Genomic DNA, 25729 nt, shown 5'->3' on the forward strand with positions numbered 1-25729 from the left:
AAGGCACGACGGATTTCCCCCTAGTGCCTCATTTTTGCATGGTAGAATCCCTCTTTTCCTTTAAAGCACAGCTGGAGGCCACCTCCTTCAGGATTTTCCACCTCCCCAGTGGGAAACACCCTTTCCCGCTGGAAATTACTTTGCACTGCTTACTCCTTAGCCCAGGATCAAAGGCTTTCCCTAACCTATACTTCACACCAATGCATGTATTGGGTGGTTCCTGCACATAATGAATTTTATTTTCCTTCACATAGTTATACACTATTTCTATATCCTTCCCCTTTACATACCTCCCACTCTGCTCAAACCAGACTACTCATTGTTCTCCAGACACATTTTTCCTTTCTCACCTCTGTGTCTTTGTTTATACTGTTCCTTGTGGCCCTTCCCCAGTTCAAATACTAACTCTCCCATACTGACCCTCTCCCTGCTAATCTGAAGTAATCTCCCCTGCTTTGAACTCTCATTTCACTGTTCTCTTGTATATTCCGATGTTTTGTGTTGTATTATAGTCCTTTCTGTCACCCCTGCTACAAGACTGTAAGCCCATTGAAGGCAGGGACTCGATCATTCTCATCTTTGTATTTTCCTCAGTACCTAGGAGAATCCCAGGCAGTCAGTGGTCAGTAAGCATTCGCTGAATTGAGCAGCAATTAAATTCATGTGGTCATTGCTTAGAGCTGGAAGGAACCTTAAATGATCGATTAATCATCGAATCCTCTCATTTGACAAATGAAGAAACTGATCCCCCAGAGAGGGGAGGTGACTGAGGTCAGAGACATTGCAAATAGCAGAGCTGGTATTTGAAACTAAGTTCTCTGCCTCCATTTGAAGCCCTTTTTCCAGGACACCACACTTGGTTCTCCTAACTGAATGGCAGAGATGACTTGTGCTTATTTTCTCCTGCAGGTGGGTTCCTGGTCCCTTATCTCATCATGCTCATTGTGGAAGGGATGCCCCTTCTTTTTCTGGAGCTGGCAGTGGGGCAGCGTATGCGGCAGGGGAGTATCGGGACGTGGAAGACAATAAGCCCCTATCTTCAAGGAGTTGGTAAGTCCCCCCTGCCATCCTTGCATTCTTGTCTTGTTTGCCTCATCATGGCAGGTATAGGCTGCCACAGGGAGTGCCATGCTCAATCTAACATAGAACATTGGGTTTTGTGTCTGTAAGTATATCTGCTAATAGTGGAAAGTCCCAAAAGACCAGCTTGGATATAATAAAGGGGAAAGGAAGGGATGAGAATGGATAGTAAGGGAAGGGCTGGATCAGAAGAAAAAGAGAAGGCTGGCTATCAACAGAATTGCTGAACTAAGCAGTCATTTGGATGCTAGGTGAGAATATTGGGGATGAGAGAGAATGTGTGACTTACTTGGTAAACTCAACCTCCCAATGCACCTGCTATGTAACTTATAGCCATAGATGGTTGCCTGTGTCACCAAGAAATTCAGTACCTTGCTCAGGTTCACTAGCATGTCAGAAGCAAAATTTGAACCCATGTTTCCTAACACTGAGGACAGCTCTTGCCACTAGGAAAGAAAGAAACAAGCATTTATTAATCTCCTGCTATATTTCAGGCGCTTGACAAATATATAATCCTTGCCACAACCATGGGAGGTAGGTGCTATTATGATCTCCATTTTACAGCTGATAAAACTGAGGTAGGTGGGGGTGAAGTGATTTGCCCAGGGTCAAACAGATAATAAGTGTCTGACTCCAGATTTGAACTCAAGTCTTCCTGACTCCAGGACTAATGCTCTATCCATCCCCTCCCCTAGTGGCTGCTGTACCATGTGCTAGTAATACTAACTCATATTTCATATAGCACTTTAAGGTTTGCAAAATACATTTCTCACAACACCCTTGAGACAATGAAAGTATTATTATCCTGATTTTACAAATGAGGAAACTGAGTCTTTGTGAGACCAGTCAGTGTGCCTAGGATTACCCAGCTATTGTGACTTTAGCTCAAATCTCTTGACTACGACTCTAGTTCTCCTTCCTTTATGTGTTTCCCCCTCCCAATGAGGAAGCAGCACTGCTACAGTGGGAAAAGAATGCTGGGTCTGGAATCAGAGGGCGTGAGTTCAAATCCCAGCTCTGCCATTTGTCAGTCACATCTTTTCTGGTCCTCAGTTTCCTCATCTCTAAAGTAAGGAGGTTGGACTAGTGATCTTGGGGTTCATTCAAGCTCTAGATTTGGCATCCCATGATTCCCTTCTAGCTCTGAGTCTAGGACCCTAAGTTCCCCTAAATGTCTTCCTGGGAATGAATGCTAGCAGATATAAATAGGTCAGTGAAAGAGCTCTCATTGCCTTGGCTGAAGAAATATGCCTCCACATCGAAGGCAAAGCCTCTGCCTCTGCCTCTGCTATGGTTGTCACTGAGTGACCTCTTCGGCAACCAATTTCTCTTCTATCCTGCCACCATTTTGAATAACCAGCTCATGGTCCACAGGCAAAGTGGCAGAGGAGTATTTCAGGTGGATCCATAATTTACCAGTAGCAGAAAAAAAAGTAGGCGATCCCAAGTCAGCCTGGATAGACTAGCCCAGGCAATGGGGGAAGCCCCCAAAACCCCTTCTGAAATCAGGCTGTATTTCATCATCAGTGGTCAAAGTCAATATTCTGCTCACCCTGTGCTCTAATTAGGAAAGAGAGTAGAAACAAACAGTTATGCACACCAACACTTGCATAAAATATTCAGGTAAAAGGCTGTGTCAGCTCCCGTGCCTGCTGCAAAATAAATCTACCTCTATGGCATTGGTGCCTGAGAGATCAAAGTGACTCTCCTCTGAATGACTGTTAATTTTTAACACTTGGATCTGTTGTTTTTCAGTCCATATTGAGCAATAAGTAATTATTAATAATAATCCCTAGCATTTATATAGAACTTCATATTTTTCAAAGAAATTTACAAATATTACTTCATTTTAATCCTCACAACAATCCTGAGAGGTTAGGTGCCATTAATATCACCATTTTACAGTTGAAGAGACTGAGGCAATCCGAAGTTAAATGACTTACCTAGAGTTACACAGCTACTAAGTCATGTCTGAACTTTGAACTAGATCTTCCTAATTCTAGGTCCGGCACTCTAGCCACTGTACAACTCAGCAGCCCACCTAAAGAAATCAGTAAAATAAGTACTGTGATAGGAATCCTCACCAAGAGCCTACATCTATACCTTGGCAACTTCCATTCATTATTCCTAGGTCTGTTCTTTGGAGCCAAGAAGGGCAAGGAAAATCCCTGTCATGTGACAGACATTCAAATGCCTGCAGATTGCTCTAGTGCTCTCCAAACATTCTTTTCTCTACATTTCTGATTCCCTCCACTAGTCCTCGTATGTTATGTCCCCTATGTCTTTCACTGTCCTAATCACTCTCTTTTAGACACATTCCAGCATAAAATGGGGCAATCACAACTGAACAAACATTCCAGATGTGGTTAGTCTTGGACAGAGTGCAGTGGGATGATCACCTCCCTCACTGTAGACACTAAGGTCTGATGACTGTGGCTTCAGATTCTGGCTGCCCCACAGGATGTTTCTGGTTTCATTATTCAGCATGTTTGCTCCTTCTCTCACAAACTGAATAAGTATGACATCTGTTGCCTTCTTCCAAGTCATTGGTAAAAATGTTGAATAGAATGGGAATGAAGATAGATTCCTCGAGCACTCCTTTAGAGACCTCAAAAGGAAACCATTACTCGCCATTCTTTGGATTAAAAATTGAAATCTACTTAACTATGTTATCATCCAGCCCATTTCTTTCCATCTTGTCCACAAGAATAGGAGGTAAGGCTTTGTCAGATGCTTTTCTGAAATTCTAGTATACTTTGAGTGACCCTTTAACTTAGTAACATTACCAAATGAGGGCAGCTAGGTGGCACAGTGGATGGAGCAATGAGCTTGGAGTCAGGAAGACTCATGTTCATGAGTTCAAATCCAGCCTCAGACACTTACTAGCTATGTGACCCTGGGCAAATCACTTAACTCTGTTAGCCTCAGTTTTCTCATCTGTAAAATGAGCTGGAAAAGAAAATGGCAAACAACTCCAGTATCATTGCCAAGAAAATCCCAAATGGAGTCACAAAGAATTGGACGCATCTGAACAACAAACCAAAAAATGCAACAATCATAATTAAGATGATAATAATAAAAGCTAGCCTTCATATAGAGCTTTAAGACTTGCAAAGAGCTTTACATATTTGATCCTCACAAAAATCCTGTGAGGATTGTTATTATCCCCATTTCACAGATGTGGAACTTGAGGCACATCTTCTTGATGAAGCCATGTATTTTGGCTTTTAGTGCTCACTGTTTTTCTTTCCAAAAGCTCACAAACCATTCCTTTAATATGTTCTAGAAGGAGAAGGAGAATTGGCCACAGTTTCAATAAACAAATATTTATTAAGCACCTGCTGGGTTACTATATGTAAAGAATCATGAAAGGCATTAGGGGGATATGAAGAATACAAGACAGGGTCTCTGTCTTCCAAAAGCTCGTGATCTCATTAGGAAGATGAAACACAATACAGTGGAAAGAGTGTTAGCTCTGAAGTCAGAGGGCTCAAATCCTTCCTATGAAGCTCAGGACCCATATGACTTTGGGCAAGCCACTTCACCTCTTTGGGCCTCAATCTCCCAACCTGTAAAATGAAGAGATTGGATTAGATGGCCTCTGATGTCCCAGTTCTAGAGATACAGATCATATGACATGTAAAAAGTAAACTAAGAACATAAGGTATTATGTAAATGTCCAATGGGTGGCACAAATATGAAGCAGGATGGTTGTTTTGAATATTGAGACATTGCCATGAACTGGGACGGTCAGGTTGCACGGAGGCTGGAGGCTGGAGTTAGGATGTGAAGGATGTATAGAAATGATGCCGAAGAAGAGAGAGGAGAGGAAAGGAGAGAGAAATCCTGGGAAGGGAAATGGTGCAAATGCTGGTGCATTACAAGATAAGAATGCATAAGGCGTGCTTGGAGTAACAGGGAGTAGACCCCACTTTGGCTGGCTCATTAGTTATGTGGGTTCCCTACAAGCTGACAAGCTCTGTAGGCTCATCGTGGCCCTAAGCCTTGTAGGACCAGTGCCATGTGCACAGCCATCATCCTGCCTGCAGAGCAGAAAACCAGCCCATCAATGCTTTGTCCTTGATCTTGCTTTCAGGCATGGCCAGTGTGGTCGTCTCCTTCTTCGTCGCCACGTACTACAATGTGATTAACTCCTGGGCCTTTTGGTACCTCTTCCATTCATTCCAGGTAACTAGGGAAGCTTTGGCACATGCACCAAGGCTAGGGGATAGAGTCCTACAGAAGCTGAGATCAGGGTCTATCCCTGATTTGTCCCCTGGGGAAAGGGAAGCATAGCATTCATCTGGACAGCATTATTATATTAGCAGCAGCACAAGGAGAATACTCCAAAACTTCTATTGCAATAAGCTGAGGGCAAAACACAATGTAATGAGGGGGAGGGATCAGAGTGGGAGGTCTGGGACAAGTGTCTCCATTTGAGGATGGATGGGCCCCCAAAGGAAGTCCTCCCCACACAGTTATATTTTTGTTTTCTCCATAACTTCTGGGGATTCACTGGTGCAAACTTCTTGCACATGGCTCCATAAAGGATATTTTAAATAAAGGGGAGTAGGAGAGAGTCTATGAGAAGATATCTGGAAAATATAATGAAATTTCTATCATCAAAGGGATGTGATGACCTTTGCTGCTCCCATGCTTTTTTCTTGTGGTCCTTCTCTGTTTTCTGACTTTGGGTAAGACGGGCTTCTTATCTCTTCTGTCCCCTTCCAGAGGCTAAAGCCAGCCCTCAGGGATAATATTTGTTATTTATGTGGGCTCCTTTCTGTCTCCCCATAGGCTTTCCTTCCTCTGACTGAACCTCTGCTTTTTCACTTCCCTGCCATGATACTGATGCCTATTCCTCACCTCCAATTTGATGGTTCGACTCAACAAGGCATTTATTTCCTATAGTAACAATAATAGGCAATACATTTATGATGTAACATATTATACATTATATAATACATAATATAATATTAAGATAAGATGTGATGTGATATGATACGATACGGTATGGTATGATTATAATATAATATAATATACATACATTTATATAGTGTTTTAAATGTGGCAAAATGTTTTGTGTATATTCTCTCATTTGAGGCTCACAATAACCCTGGAGTGTGGGTATTATTATCCCCATCTTACAGAAGAGTAAGCTAAGATTTAGAGGATGAATGATGGCTCATGGTCATACAGCTAGCAAAGTGTAATAAGGAGGATTTGAACCTAGGTCTTCCTGACTCCAAGTCCAGTGCAAAGGCCCATTAACATCTCCCTCCCTTTTCTTTTTCTTTTTTTCACCCAGCAAGGAAACAGAAAACAGGAAATACATTGTAATAGTCACTTGAGAGGAAGAAAACTTGGTCTCCTTTCCTTCAAGCCTGATCTAATGACAAAATGGACCAGCCTTTGGGCTCAGTGAGATTTGAGCAATCATAGATTCATGGCTAGACATCTCTGAGTGTAGCCTTGAGTTTTCTAGTGTCTTAAAAATACTCACATGCCTGACTCAGAAAACCCATACTTAGAATCTATATATTTGTCCCTTTGACAAAGTGATTAGGTCTATACTCCACAGAGAACAAATAAAGAGAAAAAAGACTTACATGAACAAAAATATTTATAGTAGCTCTTTTTTTGGTAGCAAAGAATTGGAAACTGAGGGGATGTTCATCAATTGGGGGATGAATGCTGAACAAATTATGACATACGACTGTGATGCAATACTATTGTGCTGTAAGAAATTATGAAGGGGATGGTTTCAAAGAAACTTGTGAAGAGTTATGTGAACTGATACAGAATGAAGTGAGCAGAATGAGGAGGACAATTTATATAATGATATTGCAATGATAACCACCTTTGAAAGACTTAGGAACTCTGATCAACACAGTCAAACCAAACACAGTTCCAGAGAACCCATGGTGAAACATGCCATCCATTTCCAGATAGAGAGTGACTCAGAGTGTATAGTGAAGTGAATATTCTTTTACATACACATACATATTTGTAATAGGTCATGGGTTCTGTTTTTTTTTCACTTCTCAATGGGTGGGGGAGGAAGGAGAATTCAGAACTGAAAAAAAATTAAATTTAATGAAAAACAAATCTATATTTACATGAAAGTGGGCTCACCCCTCTGGGCCTCAGTTTCCTCATCTGTAAAATGAGGTTAGATTAGGTGACTTCTGAAGTCCCTTCCAGCTTGAGATCTATGATCCTATAAATCTTGGGCAATGCTATATAATAAAAAGCACACTGGATTTGGAGTCAGAAGACCTGGGTTAAAGTCCTAGATCCAATATTTGTAGGCAAGTCCCTTGATGTGAGTCTCAGTTTTCTTATTTGTAAAATAGGATTAATAATATTTGCCTTATATACCTGTGATGAGGATCAAATAAGAGGGTAATATGTCTTTTATAAGATAATCTCACTTAGTAACCATAAAACACAAATATCAGCTATTATTTCTCCTCCAACATGGAGTCTTGGTCAATTGGAGCTTCTATTTGAGCAGATCCTCAAAAAGAAATTAGCTACTCTGAGGGCAATTTTCTTTGGAGTTGTCTTTAACCTCTTTGTTGATCCACTAACCCAAAATGAAATCTCATGATAATGAGCTACCACTCTGAGAAACTGTGCATACTTTAGCACACACATTACAAGCACCGAAGATTGTTGAACTTTATGAATCATTTTAATATTTATTTATTCAGTCAGTCGTAAGTAGAGTCTTCGTGGAGGGACTCCATGTTACTGCAATGCTTGGAGTCTTGTTGACTGGGGCAAATTATTTGAACTATACTTCTCAGGAGGCTGTGTGTGAGATTCGCAACATGGAGATGTCACCCAGCATGAATGCTGATTGAGTAGATAAGCTTCCAGTGCACCCAGTTTTCAGAGAGGATGAGAGTCTCTTGGGGAGTCTCTAAGATGCAGTTTTCAGTAGCTGGAAATGCAAATGGGAGAGATGTAAACCTATGGCAGGTGAAGTAGCAGAAAGAAATACAGTCAAGTTCTCTTCCGCACAGATTTAGAAAATGTAGCAGATGAAGTCCTGATATAGAAATACAAGAAATAATCACAGAGAGTGATTTTATTGCCAGCCCAGCTTGGCACAGGAAGACCAATAGTGAGGTCTGTAGTCATGGGGGATAGGGTCTAGCCAAGGATGGCTATTGGGAGTGCTCTAGAGCAGGGAAAGGTTGTATGTCAGGGCAAGAAGGGCCAGACACAGCATAGAGGAGTCTGATCTTATGCAGAATGCAGGAATAGGCATTAACTGATAGCTCTGTCACTCACTGCCCAGATCACAAATGTAGAGTGGACTGAAGAGGGAACTGTGCTGAGGGTGGCATTGTGTGATGAGAAGGTGTTATGTGTCCTAGGTCCTAGGTACTAAGCAGGGGACAAACTCAGACACAATCAGCAACTGTGTGGCTATGATGCCAGGAGTGAATTGAAGTATCACTTCCAGCTTCCAGCCCAGTCTGAAGCCTGTACAGGAATAATCTAGGCAGGAATCCCAGACCAAAGGAGAAGCTGCTCTTCTTTCCCTTGAACCAGTGGATCCTTTCAGTTGCTGATGATGGCTGAGTCCAGTAGTTGTCTACTGAAACTCCAACTGGGGCAAACCCACAGACATGTTGCTGCAAGCAACTTGCAGAGCTCAAACCAGAAGGCTAGAAATTCAACTTTGCCCTGGCCTGGACCATTTTAGGAGTGCTGAAAACTTGTAGGCCATCAGCAAAAGCTGACCCTGAAATCTTGGAGCAATGTAAAACTCAATATCCCAAGAAAGAAGCAGCAGAAGCAGCCCAAGCATTTCATAGGAGTGTATAAAGCTTGGCCTTAAGATAAAGTCTGAAGTCAGGATGTAGGCAGGAGCAATTTAAAAAAAGATTCCATCAGCAAAAACTATTGTGGTGATAGGAATACTGATGACATCAAATCAGAAGAAGAGAATAATGCCCAAACATATACAAATAAAGCCTTAAAGGAAAATACAGCTTGGGCACAAGTTCAACTAGAATTCCTAGAACAGATGAAACAAGACGGTTTTTTAAAGGCATTTAAAATGTTTTTATAAATAGAATGAGAATGCCAGAATAAAATATTGGAAAAGAAATCAAATCTATGGGAGAAAGAATTGGAAATAGAATTAACAGCTTGGCATAAGAGGTTTCAAAACCTTATCCAAACAACAAATTCTCAAAATTAGAACGGACCAAATAAAAGTTAATGATTCCATGAAACAAGAGATATTACAACAAAGTCAAAAAACTGAAAAAAAGAGAAGAACATGCAAAACACTTTATAGCAAAAAGAACTGACCTGGAAAACAGATAGAGGAAAGATATTTTAAGAATCATTGGTCAACCTGAAAGCCACACCCAGGTCAAAAGAAATCATATTTCAAGAAATCATAAAAGAAAACTGCCCATATATCTTAGAACCAGAGGGCAAAGTAGGAATAGAAAGAATGCATTAGTCTCTTGGGGAAAAAAAGCCTCCTAGGAACATTATAGCAAAAATCTAGAGCTTCCAGATCAAAGAAAAAAAAATACTGTAAGCAGCCAAAAAGAAAGAATTTAAGTACTGAGGAGTCATGGTCAGAATCATACATAACCTAGCAGTCGCCATTGTAAAAGTGCAGAGAGCTTGGAATACAATATTCCAGAAGGCAAAGGATATAGACTTACAACTCAGAATAAGTTGCCCTGCAAAACTGAATACAATCCTATTTGGGGGTGGGAGTGCGGCAGGGATTGGTCTTTAATGAAACAGAACACTTGCAAGCATTCCTAGTGAAAAGATCAGAGCTGTGTAGGAACTTGGAAGTGCAAACACAGGAGTCAAGAGAAACACAAAAAAGTAAACATGAACAAGGGCAAACTTGACAATTTAACATGGGGAGATGGTATATGTGTCCCGATCACAGAGGATATCTAATTCAACAGAGAGTCTGAGAGTAGTTGTGTTATGTTTTGATGATTTTAAAAAGAAGAGTGGAAAGGGAAGGGAAGAGGAAAACATTCTGGGGGGAGGGAGAGAAGGAGAGAAGAAAGATGGGGACAACTATGTCACATAATCGAGGTGTACAAGTAGAAGTCTATATAACAATGAATAAGAGGAAAGGGAAGTAGGTGAAACTTGAACCTTACTCTCATCTGAACTGGTCAAAGAAAGGAAATATACACACGCAGTTGGGTACAAAAACACATTTCACTTAATAAGGACACAGGAGGGAAAGGGGTAAAAGGGTAATGGAGAGAATAAGAGGGAAACTAGACTAAGGAAGTGATAAGTCTTAAATAAAACAATTTAATTGGCAAAATTGATAAAAAAAAAAAGAAAAATAAATTCTGGAGAGATTTTAGGAAAAACAAATACATTAACACACTGTTGATGGAGCCATGAGCTAGTCTAGCCATTCTGGAAAGCAATTCAGACCTATGCCCCCAAAGCTATTAAACAGTGAATAATACCCTTTCATCCAGTGATTTCTAGAGCAAATCTATACTCCCAAAAAGATCAAAGAAAGGACTGATATATATAAAAATATTTATAACAGCTCTTTTTGCAGTGACAAAGAATTTGAAATTGAGGGGGTGCCCATCGATCTTCAGTCATTGAAGAATGGCTGAATAAATTATGGTATATGAATGTGATGGAATATCATCAGGCAGGGCATGGTTTCAAAGAAACTTGGGGAGACTTATATGAACTGATGCAGAGTGAAGTGAGCAGAACCAGGAAAACAATGTTTACAATAGCCAAATATTGTAAAGACAAACAACTTAAATAGACTTAGGAATTCTGAACAATGAAGTGACCGATCTCAATCCAAAAGACTCATGATGAAACTTGTTACCTGCCCATCTGACAGAGAGGTCATAGACAGATGGAGACACATTATTTTTTAAAATGACCAACGTTTGAATTTGTTTTTCTTGACTATACATCTTTGTAATGGGGTTGTTTCTTTTTTTTTTTTAATTTTCTAATTGTGGGAGCTAGGAGAAAAAGGAAAGCAAAGGAAATGGGTAGATATTCATTGATTGAAAAAAAAAGTTAACAAACAAACCAAAAAGACCGTGGTGGCTGTATCTTGAGTCACAGCATCTAGTCTGGACTTGAATGATAATGACCAACCTTGCACCTTAAAATTTCAGTGTTTGTCCAATTGCTGTGACAAGAATCTAGTACCCTCTAACTGCCACTGTGCTGAGAAAAAAAGAGACATGACTAAGCAGAGACTAATTTGCACACTAGCTTCTAATACCCTTCAGTAAATGAACTGATGTGCCTCTCTCCTGCTGTGTTGAGGAGGCAGAGGAATTAGAGTTAGATCCAAATTAGTGTGAATCCTGAAAAGTGATAGCATTATTCGAGTTGACGCTGCTTTGTTCTATTTGGGCTAGGACGAATTACCATAGTTTACATAATTATGATTTCAAATAGTGTGAATCCAAATACATGTGACCACTTTATGAGATTCATTAGCAATTAACTAGTGCTCCAGAGAGACCTTCCTTGTTTTTCCTTGGCATGCTGTTTTATTAAATTCCTATTGTTCTGATTTCCTGAATCAGCTGCTTTGATCTGCCACTGTTTACTTGTTTTGTCCAAAGGGTGCTTCATAAATGTTCTTTGATGATGACGAATGTGGGTTTAAGCTAATTCCATCTCTAATTCGAGATTGTTATTAGAATTAGTCTATGTGTTTTCCTTGACAAGAACTATTGAGAGTCAGCATGGTGTAGGGCAGAGGTTCTTAACCTTTTTTGCATCATGTACCCCTGGTGAAGCCGTTGGATTCTTTCTCAGAATAATATTTTTAAATGCATAGGATTACAAAGCAAACCAATTCTTTTGAAACATAATTATAAAAATATTCTTAAGAGCACTGAAAATCAGAAGATCTGGGTTATAGCCCTGAAAATCTGGGCAAGTCACTTTTACGTCTCTGAACTTTGGTGTTCTCATCTGTGAGATGGGCGTAACAATTATAGATTCCCAAGGTTGTTAAGAATCGCTTTGAAAACCTTCAAGCCCTCTGTAGAAGTGGGCTAATGTTATGCTCAGGGCTATATCAGGGATTCTACTTGAATATCTGCCTTGGGGGTAGAGGAGCAGAAAGTAAAAGGAATCTGGAATTTCTGCCTCCCGGAGCTCAAAGAAAGTGACAGATTTTACACCTCAACACCCTGGGGCATAAGGAGAGGCAAGCACCCCCGAGCAGCAGGAAAAAGCAATTTCCGTCTAGGAAAAGTGAGGGAATCTGTGCAGTGCTACGAGATACCTACAGCAGAAGAGAGTGAAAGAGATGTTGAGTCTGGTTACACTATGTGATATTACTCCCTTTAAAAAAACCCAAGGGAGCTGCCTGTGCTTCCGGTTTATGTACTTCACCATGATCTCCAGGGGATGAGCTGAGACATTGGCATTGGATGCTCTCTAGAAAATCCAGAACCTATATACCTACACAAAAGTCTTTCCTTGGTTCTTCATTGTGGGGTGTCTTCATTGCAAGGGTGTCCTGAAGCTCCCTCCAGCGCCAAGAAACTTAAAAACCAGGGCTTGATTTATAGTTTTGTTTATTGTCTAGCCTTAAGAAAGTAATGGAGAAAAATGTTAATAATGCGGATTATCCTTAAGTGTGTCATGCACATTTTAATACCCCCTTCCAAGAGCCAGTTGCTAAACATTTACCAGAATACCCATGGGTGGACGTGACCTTCTTGGAAACACTGCCAGAGTGCAAATTCTGAAAGGTTCTCCCACGCTGGAAACAGCAATGTACCAGCCAGTATGTCTAAATTCAAAGAGCCTTATTGTAATGAATTTTTCAGCTAGAGAAATACTTAAAGATATTCTACTAAGTTTTAAAGAGGTTGTGATCTGCCTTTGGTGGAGGGAGTGCCCATAGCTAATGATGATGATAATGGTGGTGATGATGATGATGGTGGTGATGATGGCGATGGTGATGGTGATGGTGATGATGCTGATAGTGATGATGATGGCAATGGTGACAACTTCTTGGAGTATTCCAGTCTAAGAGTGGCTGGGAGTTGGAGTGGGGGGTTGGGATTTGATGGAAGAGGACTAGAAGGGAAGGCACTAGCAGATGGAGACATTTGAATAGGCTCCTCCTGCAGAAAAAGAAATTTGAGCCAACAAAGGAAGCTAAGAGTTGAAGATGAGGAAGACAGAGCATTCCAGGAATGGGGAACAGCCAGTGTAGACATTGACAGGGGGGATGGGCTCCTCATGTTTGAGGAGCAGCAAGCTGGTCAATGTGGTTGGGCCATAGACTGCCTGGAGGGGAGTAAGTTATGAGAAGACTGGAAAGGGAGGAAGGGGCCAGGTATGGAAGAGGCTGACAGTGGGCTTCATATGTATTGAAATGGCAAGATTTGGCAGTGGATTGAATGTGAGATCAATGTGAGTGAGGAGTTGAGGATAATGCCGAGCTTGTAGGCCTTGGTGATTAGGACACTTGAGTTTACAGGTCTAGGTGGTGACTTGAACTACTAGTAATGGGGGGAGAAAGCCAATTTCAATAACTTCACTTTCAGTGAAAGAGAGTCCAGTCTATGACAGCTGAAACACATTCATCCTTCGAGAACTTTATTTTGGTGAAATGAAAAGAGACAGAGAAAGACAGGTGAGCTAGTTTTCTCCCAAGTCATTGCCAGTCATTCTGACCTATGTCTTGCCATTGGACTTCAATGACTCTGAAAGAGAGAGTGAGGCTGATGACTTTGTTCAGCTCTGCCTCACTTAAATTCAATTCAAAAATGAGTCGAGACATCATCCCTGATGTCATTGGTCCTCTTTGAAAACGAAGTACGAACCATAACAATAGCCTCGAGGTCCCTCAACATCCTGGTCTCCTTCCAGCTCATCACTGTCCTTCCTAAGCTTCTGGGTGAGGACTCAAGCCAGCAATTAAGATTACATTACAATATGGCCTTCAAATTCCCAATGAAAGATGTAGTCAAGAGGGGTATGTGTGTGTGGTGGACAGGATATAAGGAACAAAATAAATCCACAGAAACCATCTGCAACCAAGAAGAATTGATAATAAAGTAAATTCCATTAAAATATCTACAGGGATAAGAAATGGACCAGTGAAGTTAGAGCCAGTTCATATGTTTTTGTTGTGGTGTTATTTTCAGTTATATCTGACTCTTCATGATCCCATTTGGGATTTTCTTGGCAAAGATACTGGAGTGGTTTGCCACTTCCTTCTCCAGTTCATTTTACAGATGAGGAAACTGAGGCAAGCAGGGTTAAGTGACTTGCCTAGAGTCACACAGCTAATAAGCATCTGAGGCCAGATTTGATCTTCCGTGTTCTTGATTCCAGGCACAAGCTTTATCCACTGTGCCACCTAGTTGCTTCATATGTTTATATGGTTAGAGAGAAGTAATTGCTAAATTTTCAATGTGAACATTTACATCTTGAAATATGGCAGATGCTATAACTCAGGGCTTGATTTATTCTTTTGTTTATTGTCTACACTTCAGAAAGTGATGGAAATATTAATAATGCAGATTAAATTTAAAAGAATTTCAAGCATACATTTTTAACTGGAGAGCCGGTCATTAAATATTTACCAGCACAGCCCTGGAATGGCCCTTTGTTTTCACTAATGTAGGGAACTCCCAACTAAGCAAATTCCTTCAACCAATACCATTCAGCACCTTTTCTATAACTTATAGTCTTGGAGAGTTGTGTAGAGCACTGAGAAATCCAAAGAAGTTCCCAGGGTCACCCAGCCAGTATGTATGTATAGTGGAGGCTGGCATAAGGGAGGGGTTGGGAAGGGGGAGGACTCAAACTCAGATCTTTCTGGCCTTAAGACAGACTCTCTATTGTCTATTCAACACTGTCTTTCTATAGTCCTACCAAGAGCAAAAGCATGAGATGCATGAGTTAACTTGAGATACGTGTAAGATTTATATAAATGCAACTATAAACCATTCTTTATACAAATGAAGGAAGAGAATGAGACTTAGATTTTTGCACTTGGCTAATGTGTGAATTTGTTTTGCTTAACTATATGTATTTACGATAGGAATTTTGTTTTTCTTTTCTTTTTTTCTTTTCAATTTAGTGGAGGGGGGAGGAGGGGGAGGAGGGAGATAGATTCAAAAAAAAGAAAAAGAAAAGTTGGTTATTTATTGAAGCATTTAAAAAAAATTCACAGGAGAGAACAGAATGAGGGCCAGAAAAAAAAATAAGTAGGACAGTTTTGAAAGTCATATATTCATTTTATTATTATATATTTATTATATTATACAACATATTATATATTTATTATTATCATATATTTGGAAAGAATTTCCCTCTTTTGTTCTACATCATATATGGAAATTTTCATTTTGTTTGGTGTTAAGGTCAAAATTTAAAAAATAAATTGCAAGAAAAAACAAGTGAAGGAAGACAAACAATTGGAGAGATTGTTTGCTGATGTGCTAATGTAATAAAAATCATGAGACTACCTAAATTAACTTTGAGATATATTGCTATACCAATCAGATTACTAGGGGTACATTTTTAGAATTAGACAAAACAATAATAATTCAGCTGAAAAAAGAAAAGGTCTAAAATCTCAAGAAAAAAAATTAAAAGCCATAATGAAGAGGGCATATCATTACCAGATATCATGCTATATTATAAAACAGCAGTCATATTAACTATTTGGGATTGCATTAAAACAACAACAAAATCAACAACAGAAAAGTTGATTAGGAGAACATACTGGATAATCAAGAAACAAACAACAAAAAACAGGTACCCAGTATTTGAAAAACCCAAGAACATAAATTATAGAGGGAAGGACTTCCTATTCAACAAGAACTGCTGGGAAAACTGGAAAGCAATTTGGCAGCTATTAATTAGACCAGCATCTTCCACCATATATCACAATAACCTAAACAAATGATGTGAGACTTGATTACAGATTACATCATTAAATAACCACAACTACCTAGAGAGCCAACTGTGACTGAGAGAGAATTCTTAGCTACACAAGTGATAAAGGAAATAAAAGAAAGAAAAGATTATGAAGGAAAGAAAATAGGCAATTTTGATCACATCAAATTTAAAAGCTTCTGCACAAACAAAATCAATGAACAGAATAAAAAGAGGAACAAGCTAGAAAAGTGGGGAAAATATTTTCATCAAATATCAATAAAATCTGATATCCAAGATATGGAAGGAGTTAATAGAAATATATGACATCATAAGAGCCATTTCCAATGGATGAGTAGACAATGGATATAAGTAGGGGTGTGTTGGAGCCAGCTCGTACAGGATTGGAAGAGACAATTGTCAAGTTTTCAGTGTGAGCGTTATGCCTTGGAAATCCACAAACTCAATAAAGCAGCATGTGATTTTTTTGTTATTGTTAATTGTCTAGATGTAAGAAAGTGATGGAGAAAATGTCAATAATGAAGTTTTTTCATAGAACTGGTTTTTAAACCAGTTGTTAAACAGCACACCCCTGGATATAAGCAAAGTTTTCAAAAGTATAATTACAAACTCTAAGTAGCTATTTGAAAAATCTGCTCCAAATCATTAAAAGTAAAAGAAATGCAAATTAAAACTCTGAGATTTCCTACTGCACCCTGAAAATAGACAAAAATGACAAAAAAAATTCAGGAAGAATAAATGTTGTATGTGCTGTGGGAAGACAGGTGCATCAATTAATTAGTAGTGGGTCTGTGAATTGGTCCAGTTGTTTTGGATATCAACCTGGAATTGTTTAAGAAAAGTGATTAATCAATTCATGCCTTTTGATCCAACTCTGTGTGTATATATCATGAAGAAGTCAAAGACAGATGTACTAAGATATTCATAGCCTTGCTCTTTGCATTAGCAAAAAAAAATGGAAATGAAATGTGTCCCCATCAAATGGAAAATGAAAAAGACTTTGGTATATGAAAGCAATAGAATATTATTGCATAGTAATATTTGAAAATAAGGAAAGATTCAGAGAAATATAAGATCTGTTGGACCTGAGGCACAGTGCACTAAACAGAGCCCTAACAACATCTTATGTAATAACTACAACAATATAAATGTAATAACCCCATTAAGGAATTAAAGACCAAGGAAACAAAAACCCAATGATAGTCCTAGAGATCAGATGATGAGACACACCTCACTCCTAACCACCGAGAGGCATAATGACTAGAGCACACTCTGTTTGGGTGTGTTGCTTTTCTCTCTCTCTCTCTCTCTCTCTCTCTCTCTCTCTCTCTCTCTCTCTCCTCTCTCTCTCTTTTTCTTTCTTTCTTTCTTTGTTTCTTTGTTTATTTCTTTCTTTCTTCCTTTCTTCCTTCCTTCTTTCTTTTCTTCTTCCTTTCTTGGAAGGCTTGGAATACGATATTCCGGATGTCAATGGAGCTGGGATTAAAACCAAGAATCACCTACCCAGCAAAACTGAGTATCATGCTCCAAGGCAAAATATGGACTTTCAATAAAATAGAGGACTTTCAAGCTTTCTCAGTGAAAAGACCAGAGCTAAATAGAAAATTTGACTTTCAAACACAAGAATCAAGAGAAGCATGAGAAGGTAAACAAGAAAGAGAAATCACAAGGGACTTACTAAAGTTGAACTGTTTTGTTTACATTCCTACATGGAAAGATGATGTGTTTGATTCATGAGACCTCAGTATCATAGCAGCTGAAAGGAATATGCATATATATATGTATATGCATATATATATACATATGTGTGTCTATGTATGCATATATGTAGGTGTATATGTGTGTATATATATGTATGTATGTATATATACATACGTATATATATATAAAATAGACAGAGGGCACAGGGTGAGTTGAATATGAAGGGATGATATCTAAAAAATAAAATCAAATTAAGGGATAAGAGAGGAATATATTGAGAGAGGGAGAAAGGGAGAGATAGAATGGGGTAAATTATCTCGCATAAAGCAGTTCTATAGGAAGGGAAGAGGGGGCAGGTGAGGAGGAATGAGTAAATCTTGCTCTCATTGGAGTTGACCTGAGGAGAGAATACCATACACACTCAATTGGGTATCTTACCCCACAGGAAAGAAGGAGGAAGAAGATAAAAAGGGGGGACAATAGAAGGGAGGGCAGACAGGGGGAGGAGGAAATCAAAAACAAACACTTTCGAAAAGGGACAGGGTCAAGGGAGAAAATTCAATAAAGGGGGATAGGTTAGGAAGGAGCAAAACATAGTTAATCTTTCACAACATGAGTATTGTGGAAGGGTTTTACATAATGATGCATATGTGGCCTATGTTGAATTGCTTGCCTTCTTAGGGAGGGTGGGTGGGGAGGGAAGAGGGGAGAGAATTTGGAACTCAAAGTTTTAAAGACAGACATTCAAAAACAACAACAACAAAAAAGTTTTTGCCTGCAACTAGGAAATAAGATACACAGGCAATGGGGCGTAGAAATTTATCTTGCCCGACAAGAGAAGAAAGGAAAGGGGGATGGGAGAGGAGTGGGGTGACAGATGGGAGGGCTGACTGGGGAACAGGGCAACCAGAATACATGCCATCTTGGAGTGGGTGGGAGGCTAGAAGTGGGGAGAAAATTTGTAATTCAGACTCTTGTGAAAAGCAATGCTGAAAACTAAATATATTAAATAAATTAAATATAAAAAAGTATATTAATCCGTATCTGTAGAAAGCTTTTCCTACCAGTGTATTTTCTCCTATGATTTCCAGCTGTTCTGGGTCATGCACAAACAAGTTCTGAACCCTCCCCTCTGGAAGATGAATAAGGGATATTTGGATGAAAGGAGATTGTTGGAATGGTAGCTATGTTCAAGTATTTGTCTCAGGGAAGCAGTGACCCACAGCCCTTAGTACCAACATCTCAAGTCCACTATATCCTGGGACAGTCCAAAATCTAATCCCCATTACTTTTTTACAGATAGTTAGTTAGAGCCTGCAGGGGGCTTATCTGCCCTATGCTGACAGTAGATACTGTGTATTGCCTCTGCTTCTCTACGCAGCTGGGTATTTTTGTCTGGTCCTCTCATCACTGATTGACTTGCTGCCTTTATTTTTTTCTCATCAGAATCCTTTGCTACTTTTCCATTTGATCCATCCCTGTCTCCTTCTTCTTTCTGAGTTTAGCTGGATTTGCCCTTTGATCTTCTGCCTCCCAAGCATGATCTTCATTCTTTGCTCTCTTGACAGATTCCCTAGCTCTTTGTCCTTTTTCCCTCTGAGCTCCCCTCTTGGTCTCAGGCCTGTGTACGAGACAGCTAGGTGGTGCAGTGGGTAGAGCACAGAGCCTGGACTCATGAAGACCTGAGTTCAAATCTGGTTTTGGATACTTACTAGCTGTGTGACCTTGAGAAATCACTTAGCCTGTTTGCCTCAGTTTCTTCAACTGCAAAATAGAGATGATAATGGCACCTATTTCTCAGGGGTGTTCTGAGGATTAAGTTAGATAATATTTGAAAAGCACTTAGCACAGTCCCTGGCAAACAGTAGGTGCTGTATAAATGCTTCCTATCTGCCCTCCATGCCCACCTTCCTCTCCCACATCTGTACTTTATTCCTCTACTACCCAGTGCTTTATATAATAATTGTTTTGATCCCAAAGGATCCCTTGCCATGGTCCAACTGCCCATTGAATAGTAACCGCACGGGTTATGATGAAGAATGTGAACAAGCCTCATCAACTCAGTACTTTTGGTACCGGAAAACCCTCAATATCTCACCCTCCATTCAGGAGAATGGGAGCATCCAGTGGGAACAGACTTTGTGTCTCATCTTAGCATGGCTGGTGGTATATCTGTGCATTCTGAGAGGCACAGAGTCAACTGGCAAGGTAAGATCTGTGTTTGTTACAAAATGACACTGGGATGAGGGTTCAAAAGGGTCCATTTGAGCTTAAGGGAATAGATTACAAGCAAGCAATTTTGAGTACAGAAGGTCATGGGTTCAAATCCCTTCTCTGACACACACAACTTGTATGACCATGGACAAGTCAACCAGCCTCTTTAAGCCTCAGATTCCTCATCTATAAAATGAATAATTTGAACTAGATGCCTTCTGAGAGCCTTTCCAGCTCTAGATTGCCAACACATCTCTCTAACCAGCCTCAGGAAAGTCTAAGGGGTAAGCTGGCACCAGGTAATCAGAGGTGACAGATCACAAGGGTGTAGACTTTGTTGACTTGAACCTCTGACCCAAGTCCCTTGATTAGTTCAGTAAGTCAGGCAAGAAGTGCCTGATAAGAACAAAGTTCAGTTAAAAACCTCATGTCCTAAATTTCCCCTTCCCATCACACAACCTACAATGAAAGAACTTAAGATGTTTCATATTTTGGAGCAGAACGGCGATCTGGCCAATCCGTTATTCTATGTCTATAATGGCAGAAAGGGAAATTTTATGAGATGTCATGATTGCTGTCTGTGAAGTGACCCCAGAAATATCAATCAGTTCCTTTAACACTCTGTTTTGGAGCCATAATGTGAATCAGCTGTGGCATTTGTAAATAGAGGCTTTGGAACCAGAAAGACTGGATAAAAAGAAGTCCTGGGTTCAATATTTACTAGGTGTGTGTGTGTGACTATGGGCAAGTCACTTAACCTGTTTAAGCCTCAGTTTCTTTATCTGTAAAATGGAGATGTTACTGGATGTATTACTTACCTCAAAGGACCATATGGCATTCCAGGAACCTATGTCAACTATAAACTTGAGTTTTTTATAGTTCTATCTTCTTTCATATCATTGTTAGATTAATTAAATAAGAATCATCTTGATTCTAGAGGAGGTGTCTCTCTAGCTTTCTCTCTACAGAAGTGCCCAAAATTTATCCCTACCATCTTTCCTAGATGTAAACCAGTTCTCTATTCCAGACAAAACATTTCCTCCAATCCTAAAATGACTCAAAGAATTCTATTAGACTAGTCAGGCTAGATTTCCACTACGGAATTGCTAGTGACAGCAGCAGCAGGAACATCAGCAGCAGCAGCAGCAGTAGTAGTAGTACAAGTAATAGTAGTAGTAGTAGTAGTAGTCATCATAGTAACACTAGTTCAGAGTCATGATCAAACTCATGCTACCCACAAACCCTATTTTTCACATTAATATGAGTATTCCCTACTTCGAAAAAAACCTATATAGGAAACCCCACAGATCCCTATAAATTCTAGGCCATTGTTAACATTCCCAAAGGATTCTCCATTTTACAAATTATTACATTTGTTATATTTTTTTACAATTTTACTATTATTAATATTACAAAAGAAATATTTAGTAACTTATTGCATTTGCTAGAATATTACAGCTGTTAACATTACAAAAAGATTCTTATAAATAACAGAGCTTCACTTATTCCAGTATTCTCATAGGGTCATAGATTTAGAGTTCTACAAATGGAGAAAACGAGGCACAGAATAGTTAAGTGATTTGCCCAATGTCACTCAGCTAGCAAGTGTCTGAGGTGAAATTTGAACTCAGGTCTTCCTAACGCCAAATTCAGTATCCTATCCACTACCCCATGCATGTTAGTGCCGCCTCTAAATGAAAATCACCAAAGCAGACCATAAAATAGGCCTGCAATGAAAATCCAAATCCATGGGGAAATAGACCTCTACTGACCAAAATTCACTCTGTAGGCAACTCTTAGGGCTTCACTGGAGGCATAGCAAGGTTTCATTTTCCCTTTCTTCTCCCATGGCTAAAGGGTTGGGGGCTGGTAACAAGACTCCTGTCTATAAGGGGCTAACCTAGATCTTCTGGCTCCTGTAGGTGGTCTATGTAACTGCATCCCTCCCTTACTGTGTTCTCATCATCTATTTGGTTCGGGGTCTCACCCTGCATGGAGCCACCAATGGCCTTGTGTACATGTTCACACCCAAGGTAAGGATGAACCTTCATTTCCCTTGATACTTAGCTTTCCAGTTGCCCACCCTCCCCACACATACATATACAATCCTATCGAACATCTTTCTATGTATTGTCTTCCCAAGGATCATCTTTACACAGGTCATTTTCAGATCTATATATCCAGCCCTGACCTTTCTCCTGAGCCACAGGCCCATATCACTGACTGCCATTTGGACATCTTGAAATGCACGTCCCATAGGTATCTGACTCACCACATCCAAAACCTTTACTCTCAGACCTCGCCCCTTTCCAAACTTCCCTATTTCAGTCAAAGCTGCCATCATCCTTCTAGTCCCTTAGGCTTACAACCTTGGTATTATCCTTAACTTCACTCTCATAATCACTGCACACCCAAACTATTGGCGAGTCTTCTTATCTACCTTTATGACATTACTCCATTAACACCCCTTTCTTACCACTCTGGTGCAGGCCCTCCCTACTTCATGCCCAGAAGACTGCTTCAGTCTCCTTCCAATTAATTTCCCTTTCTCAAGTATCTCCTCCCTCCCATCCATTCTCCACTAGGGTAGGTCTGATCAGGTCACCTCCCTACTCAATATACTAGAGTGACTCTCTATTGTTGCCAAGACCAAATATCATATGTTCTGTTCACAACCTTGCCCCTTCTTATCTTTTCAGTCTTCTTATTATATTAAATATTATCTGTGGTTCTGAGAAGCCAGCCAGCCAATGAATAAAGGTCAAAGGGCCAGCTTGCTTCCATTTTTAGGATCCTAGGCAGAGAGAAGACTTCTCTTCTTTCTTCAGTCCTCTCTGTCTGGGGCTCTCAATAAATGAAGGAGTTGGATAAATAAATGGTCACAAGATCCTAGGACTTGAGGCATAGAATGTATCTTAAAGATGTTCTAGTCCAACTCCCATGTTTTCAGATGAGGAGACAGGACCAGGAAAATGAAGTGACTCTGCTCAGGATTTGAACCTAGGCTTTCTGACCCCAAGTCCAATGGTCTTTCCCCCATGTCATTATAGTTACACAGACATTGCACGCTAAGGGGCTAAGAGAGAAAAGACACAGGAAATAGAAGAGGAACATAGACAGGGAAATGATAGGGCAGCCAATCCAAACCTTACTGATTTGGTGTTTTGTCTAATCCTCTAAATAAGTAAGTGGTACAATGATAGACTGTGGAACTTGGAGTCAGGAAGACCTGAGTTGGAATCCTGCTTTAGACACTTGGCAGCTGTGTGAACTTGATGAAGTCACTCATCTGGTCCCAGCCTCAGTTTCCTCATCTGTACAATAGAGACAATGATGGGACCTACTTCACATGGTGGTTGTGAGGATCAAATAAAACAACACATATGCTTTGCAAATCTGAAAGCACCTCCTAGCTGCTAGCTATTCTTGCTAATATTACCCCTCTCCTCTGTGCAAAGATCAGGTGGGAATCAGCACTATGGATTTGGAAGAGATTTTGCAGCTTATCCCCAAGGTGCAGCATCCTTGGCAAGTTGTCATCTAGCCCTTGGTTCAACTCCGCACAAATTAGGAATCCCTGCCATAACTTCTTGGTGCATACTCATCTCTCTGCTACTAATGCACCTTCTGGAAGAAAGGAGGTGTACTTCACGAGGCATCCCAGTTCCATTTTCAAGTTGCCCTGTTCTTAGCAGATTCTCCCTTTGGAATAGAGAGCCTCAGGGGAAGGAGCTTTCCATAGCTCCATTTTGCCCTGGAGAGCCAAGGACAGTGGTGAGAGTGCAGTGAGGACTGTCTTCTGGTATATAAATCCTAGGACATAAGGCTTCCATTTGCTATGGGTTCTAGCTTCATTGTGGTTGGAAAGAGGAAGAAAGGAATGTGGTGGAAAGATTCTGGATCTTAGGATCAGAAGCCCTGGATATGTGCTCTAGGTCTGCCACTTTCTAGCTGTTTCATCCTGGGCTAGTCCCCTAATGGCTCTGGACCTTCATCACTTAGTTTTCTCACTCCCCTACTCCAAAATCTGCCATGGCTCCCAGTTTCATCTAGGATAAAATATAAATTCCTCAGCCTGGAACTGAAAGCTCTCCAAAATCTGGCTCCTGCTTACCTTTCCCAATTGATAGCACACTATCCGAAGAATGTCCATAATTGGGTTTAGATATTCCCTGAGGGCAAGGACTGGGTTTTTAAAATTTGTTTGCTTGTTTTTTGCGTTTCTTTCTGTCCTCAGCAATATGGTGCCTGGCACATAGTAAGCATTTAATAACTTCTTGTTTATTTACTCTTATGTTACAAACCCTGGTGCCAAGGCAGCCAATGTGTCCTTATGCTCTGATCAGCTTCTCTTCCACCTTTGACTTTGCAGCTAGAGCAGTTAGCAAACCCCAAAACCTGGATCAGTGCAGCCACACAGATCTTCTACTCCCTTGGCCTCGGGTTCGGCAGCCTGATTGCCTTTGCCAGCTACAATGATCCGTCCAACAATTGCCAGAAGCATGCCGTCATTGTGTCCCTGCTTAACAGTTCCACGTCCATCTTTGCCAGTATCGTCACGTTCTCCATCTATGGCTTCAAGGCCACTTTCAACTACGAGAACTGCATCAATAAGTAAGAACAATGGGTAGGTCACAGGGTCATAGATTCAGAGGAAGAAGAGACCCTTAGAGGCTATCTAATCTAATGCCTTTATCTTACAGATTAGTAAACTGAGGCCCAGAGAGGATGAGCAACTTAGGATCATAGGATCATAAATTTAAAGATGGAGAGGACCTTGGAGGCCATTGGATTTATTTACCTATTTTAAAGATAAGGAAATTGAGGCACAGAGAAGTTAAGTGATTTGCCCAGGGTTAGTAAGTATCTGAATTTAAATTGGCCAAGGTCACATGGCTAATAAGTAACAGATTCTGGATTTCAGCCTTGCATCCTGGGCCATCTCCAGTCATCCTGGTGAATATCAGGTCGCTGGACCCAGATGGCCCTGGAGGAGAAAGTGAGGCTGGTGTCTCCAGTATTCTTTTCACTACATTATTCTGTCTCAGACCTCTATTGTCCTCATGTACCACCTGGAGGTTGTTGCCAACCCCCATGATTATAGTAAACTCAACTCTAGCCTTCCCTTTCCCTCTCCTCTGCCTTTCCATTGAACCCCAGGACCCCTCTTCATTGTTAATCAATTTTAGCATCAGGAGATTTGGAGCTAGAAGGAACTTTAAGAGGGCATTGAGTCTAGCCCCTTCATTTTACAAGTGAGAAAACTGGAGAGGTTAAGTGATTTGCTCATCATCACACACAAGTGACTCAGCTGGGATCTATCTTCCTGACACCAGATCCAGTGCTCTATCTACCAAGCTAGGCTTCTTCCCAATCAATGTGCTGGGCACTATTCTAGCTGAGGATACAAATACAGAAATGGACAAGTACCTGCCCTCAGGTACTTTCATTCTATCAACAAAGTTCCCTTCATCTCTAAGTCCTCCTCATTCCCCTCACATTCTTTCTATTTTCTAGAGTTCAATGCATCCTAGCCTTCTCTTGAAGAAGTCTTGTCTCCTGAAATGATCTTCAGAATTGGCTACTCCTTCTCTCCCAATCCCTGGCACACTGGACCAGTTGGCATGCTCCATGTGTCCTATGACCACTCTCAGGCTCTCCCTCTCAACAACTACCTCTTCTTACACTTACTACCTGTGTGACCTTAGACAAGTCATTTAATTCCCTGGGCACCAGGGTCCTCATGTTTAAAATAAGGGAATTGGATTGAGCAGCCTCTGAGCTCCTT

The 25729-nt window shown here is 40.4% G+C and overlaps 1 protein-coding gene across 3 annotated transcripts in view; it reads left to right on the forward strand.

Moving 5' to 3' along the window:
- Positions 1-25729, forward strand: part of SLC6A20 (solute carrier family 6 member 20) — a 54004-nt gene that overhangs the window by 15533 nt on the left and 12742 nt on the right. Inside the window, exons 2-6 of one of the 3 annotated variants that reach the window (XM_036758343.1) lie at positions 910-1050; positions 5177-5268; positions 19708-19935; positions 21864-21975; positions 24282-24555. In XM_036758343.1, coding sequence (XP_036614238.1) covers positions 910-1050; positions 5177-5268; positions 19708-19935; positions 21864-21975; positions 24282-24555 — 847 coding nt within the window. The remainder of the gene's footprint in view (positions 1-909; positions 1051-5176; positions 5269-19707; positions 19936-21863; positions 21976-24281; positions 24556-25729) is intronic. The other 2 variants (XM_036758344.1, XM_036758345.1) reach the window with 2 other exon arrangements.

This window comes from Trichosurus vulpecula, chromosome 5 (genome assembly GCF_011100635.1).
Source record: "Trichosurus vulpecula isolate mTriVul1 chromosome 5, mTriVul1.pri, whole genome shotgun sequence".
Taxonomy (NCBI): Eukaryota; Metazoa; Chordata; class Mammalia; order Diprotodontia; family Phalangeridae; genus Trichosurus; species Trichosurus vulpecula.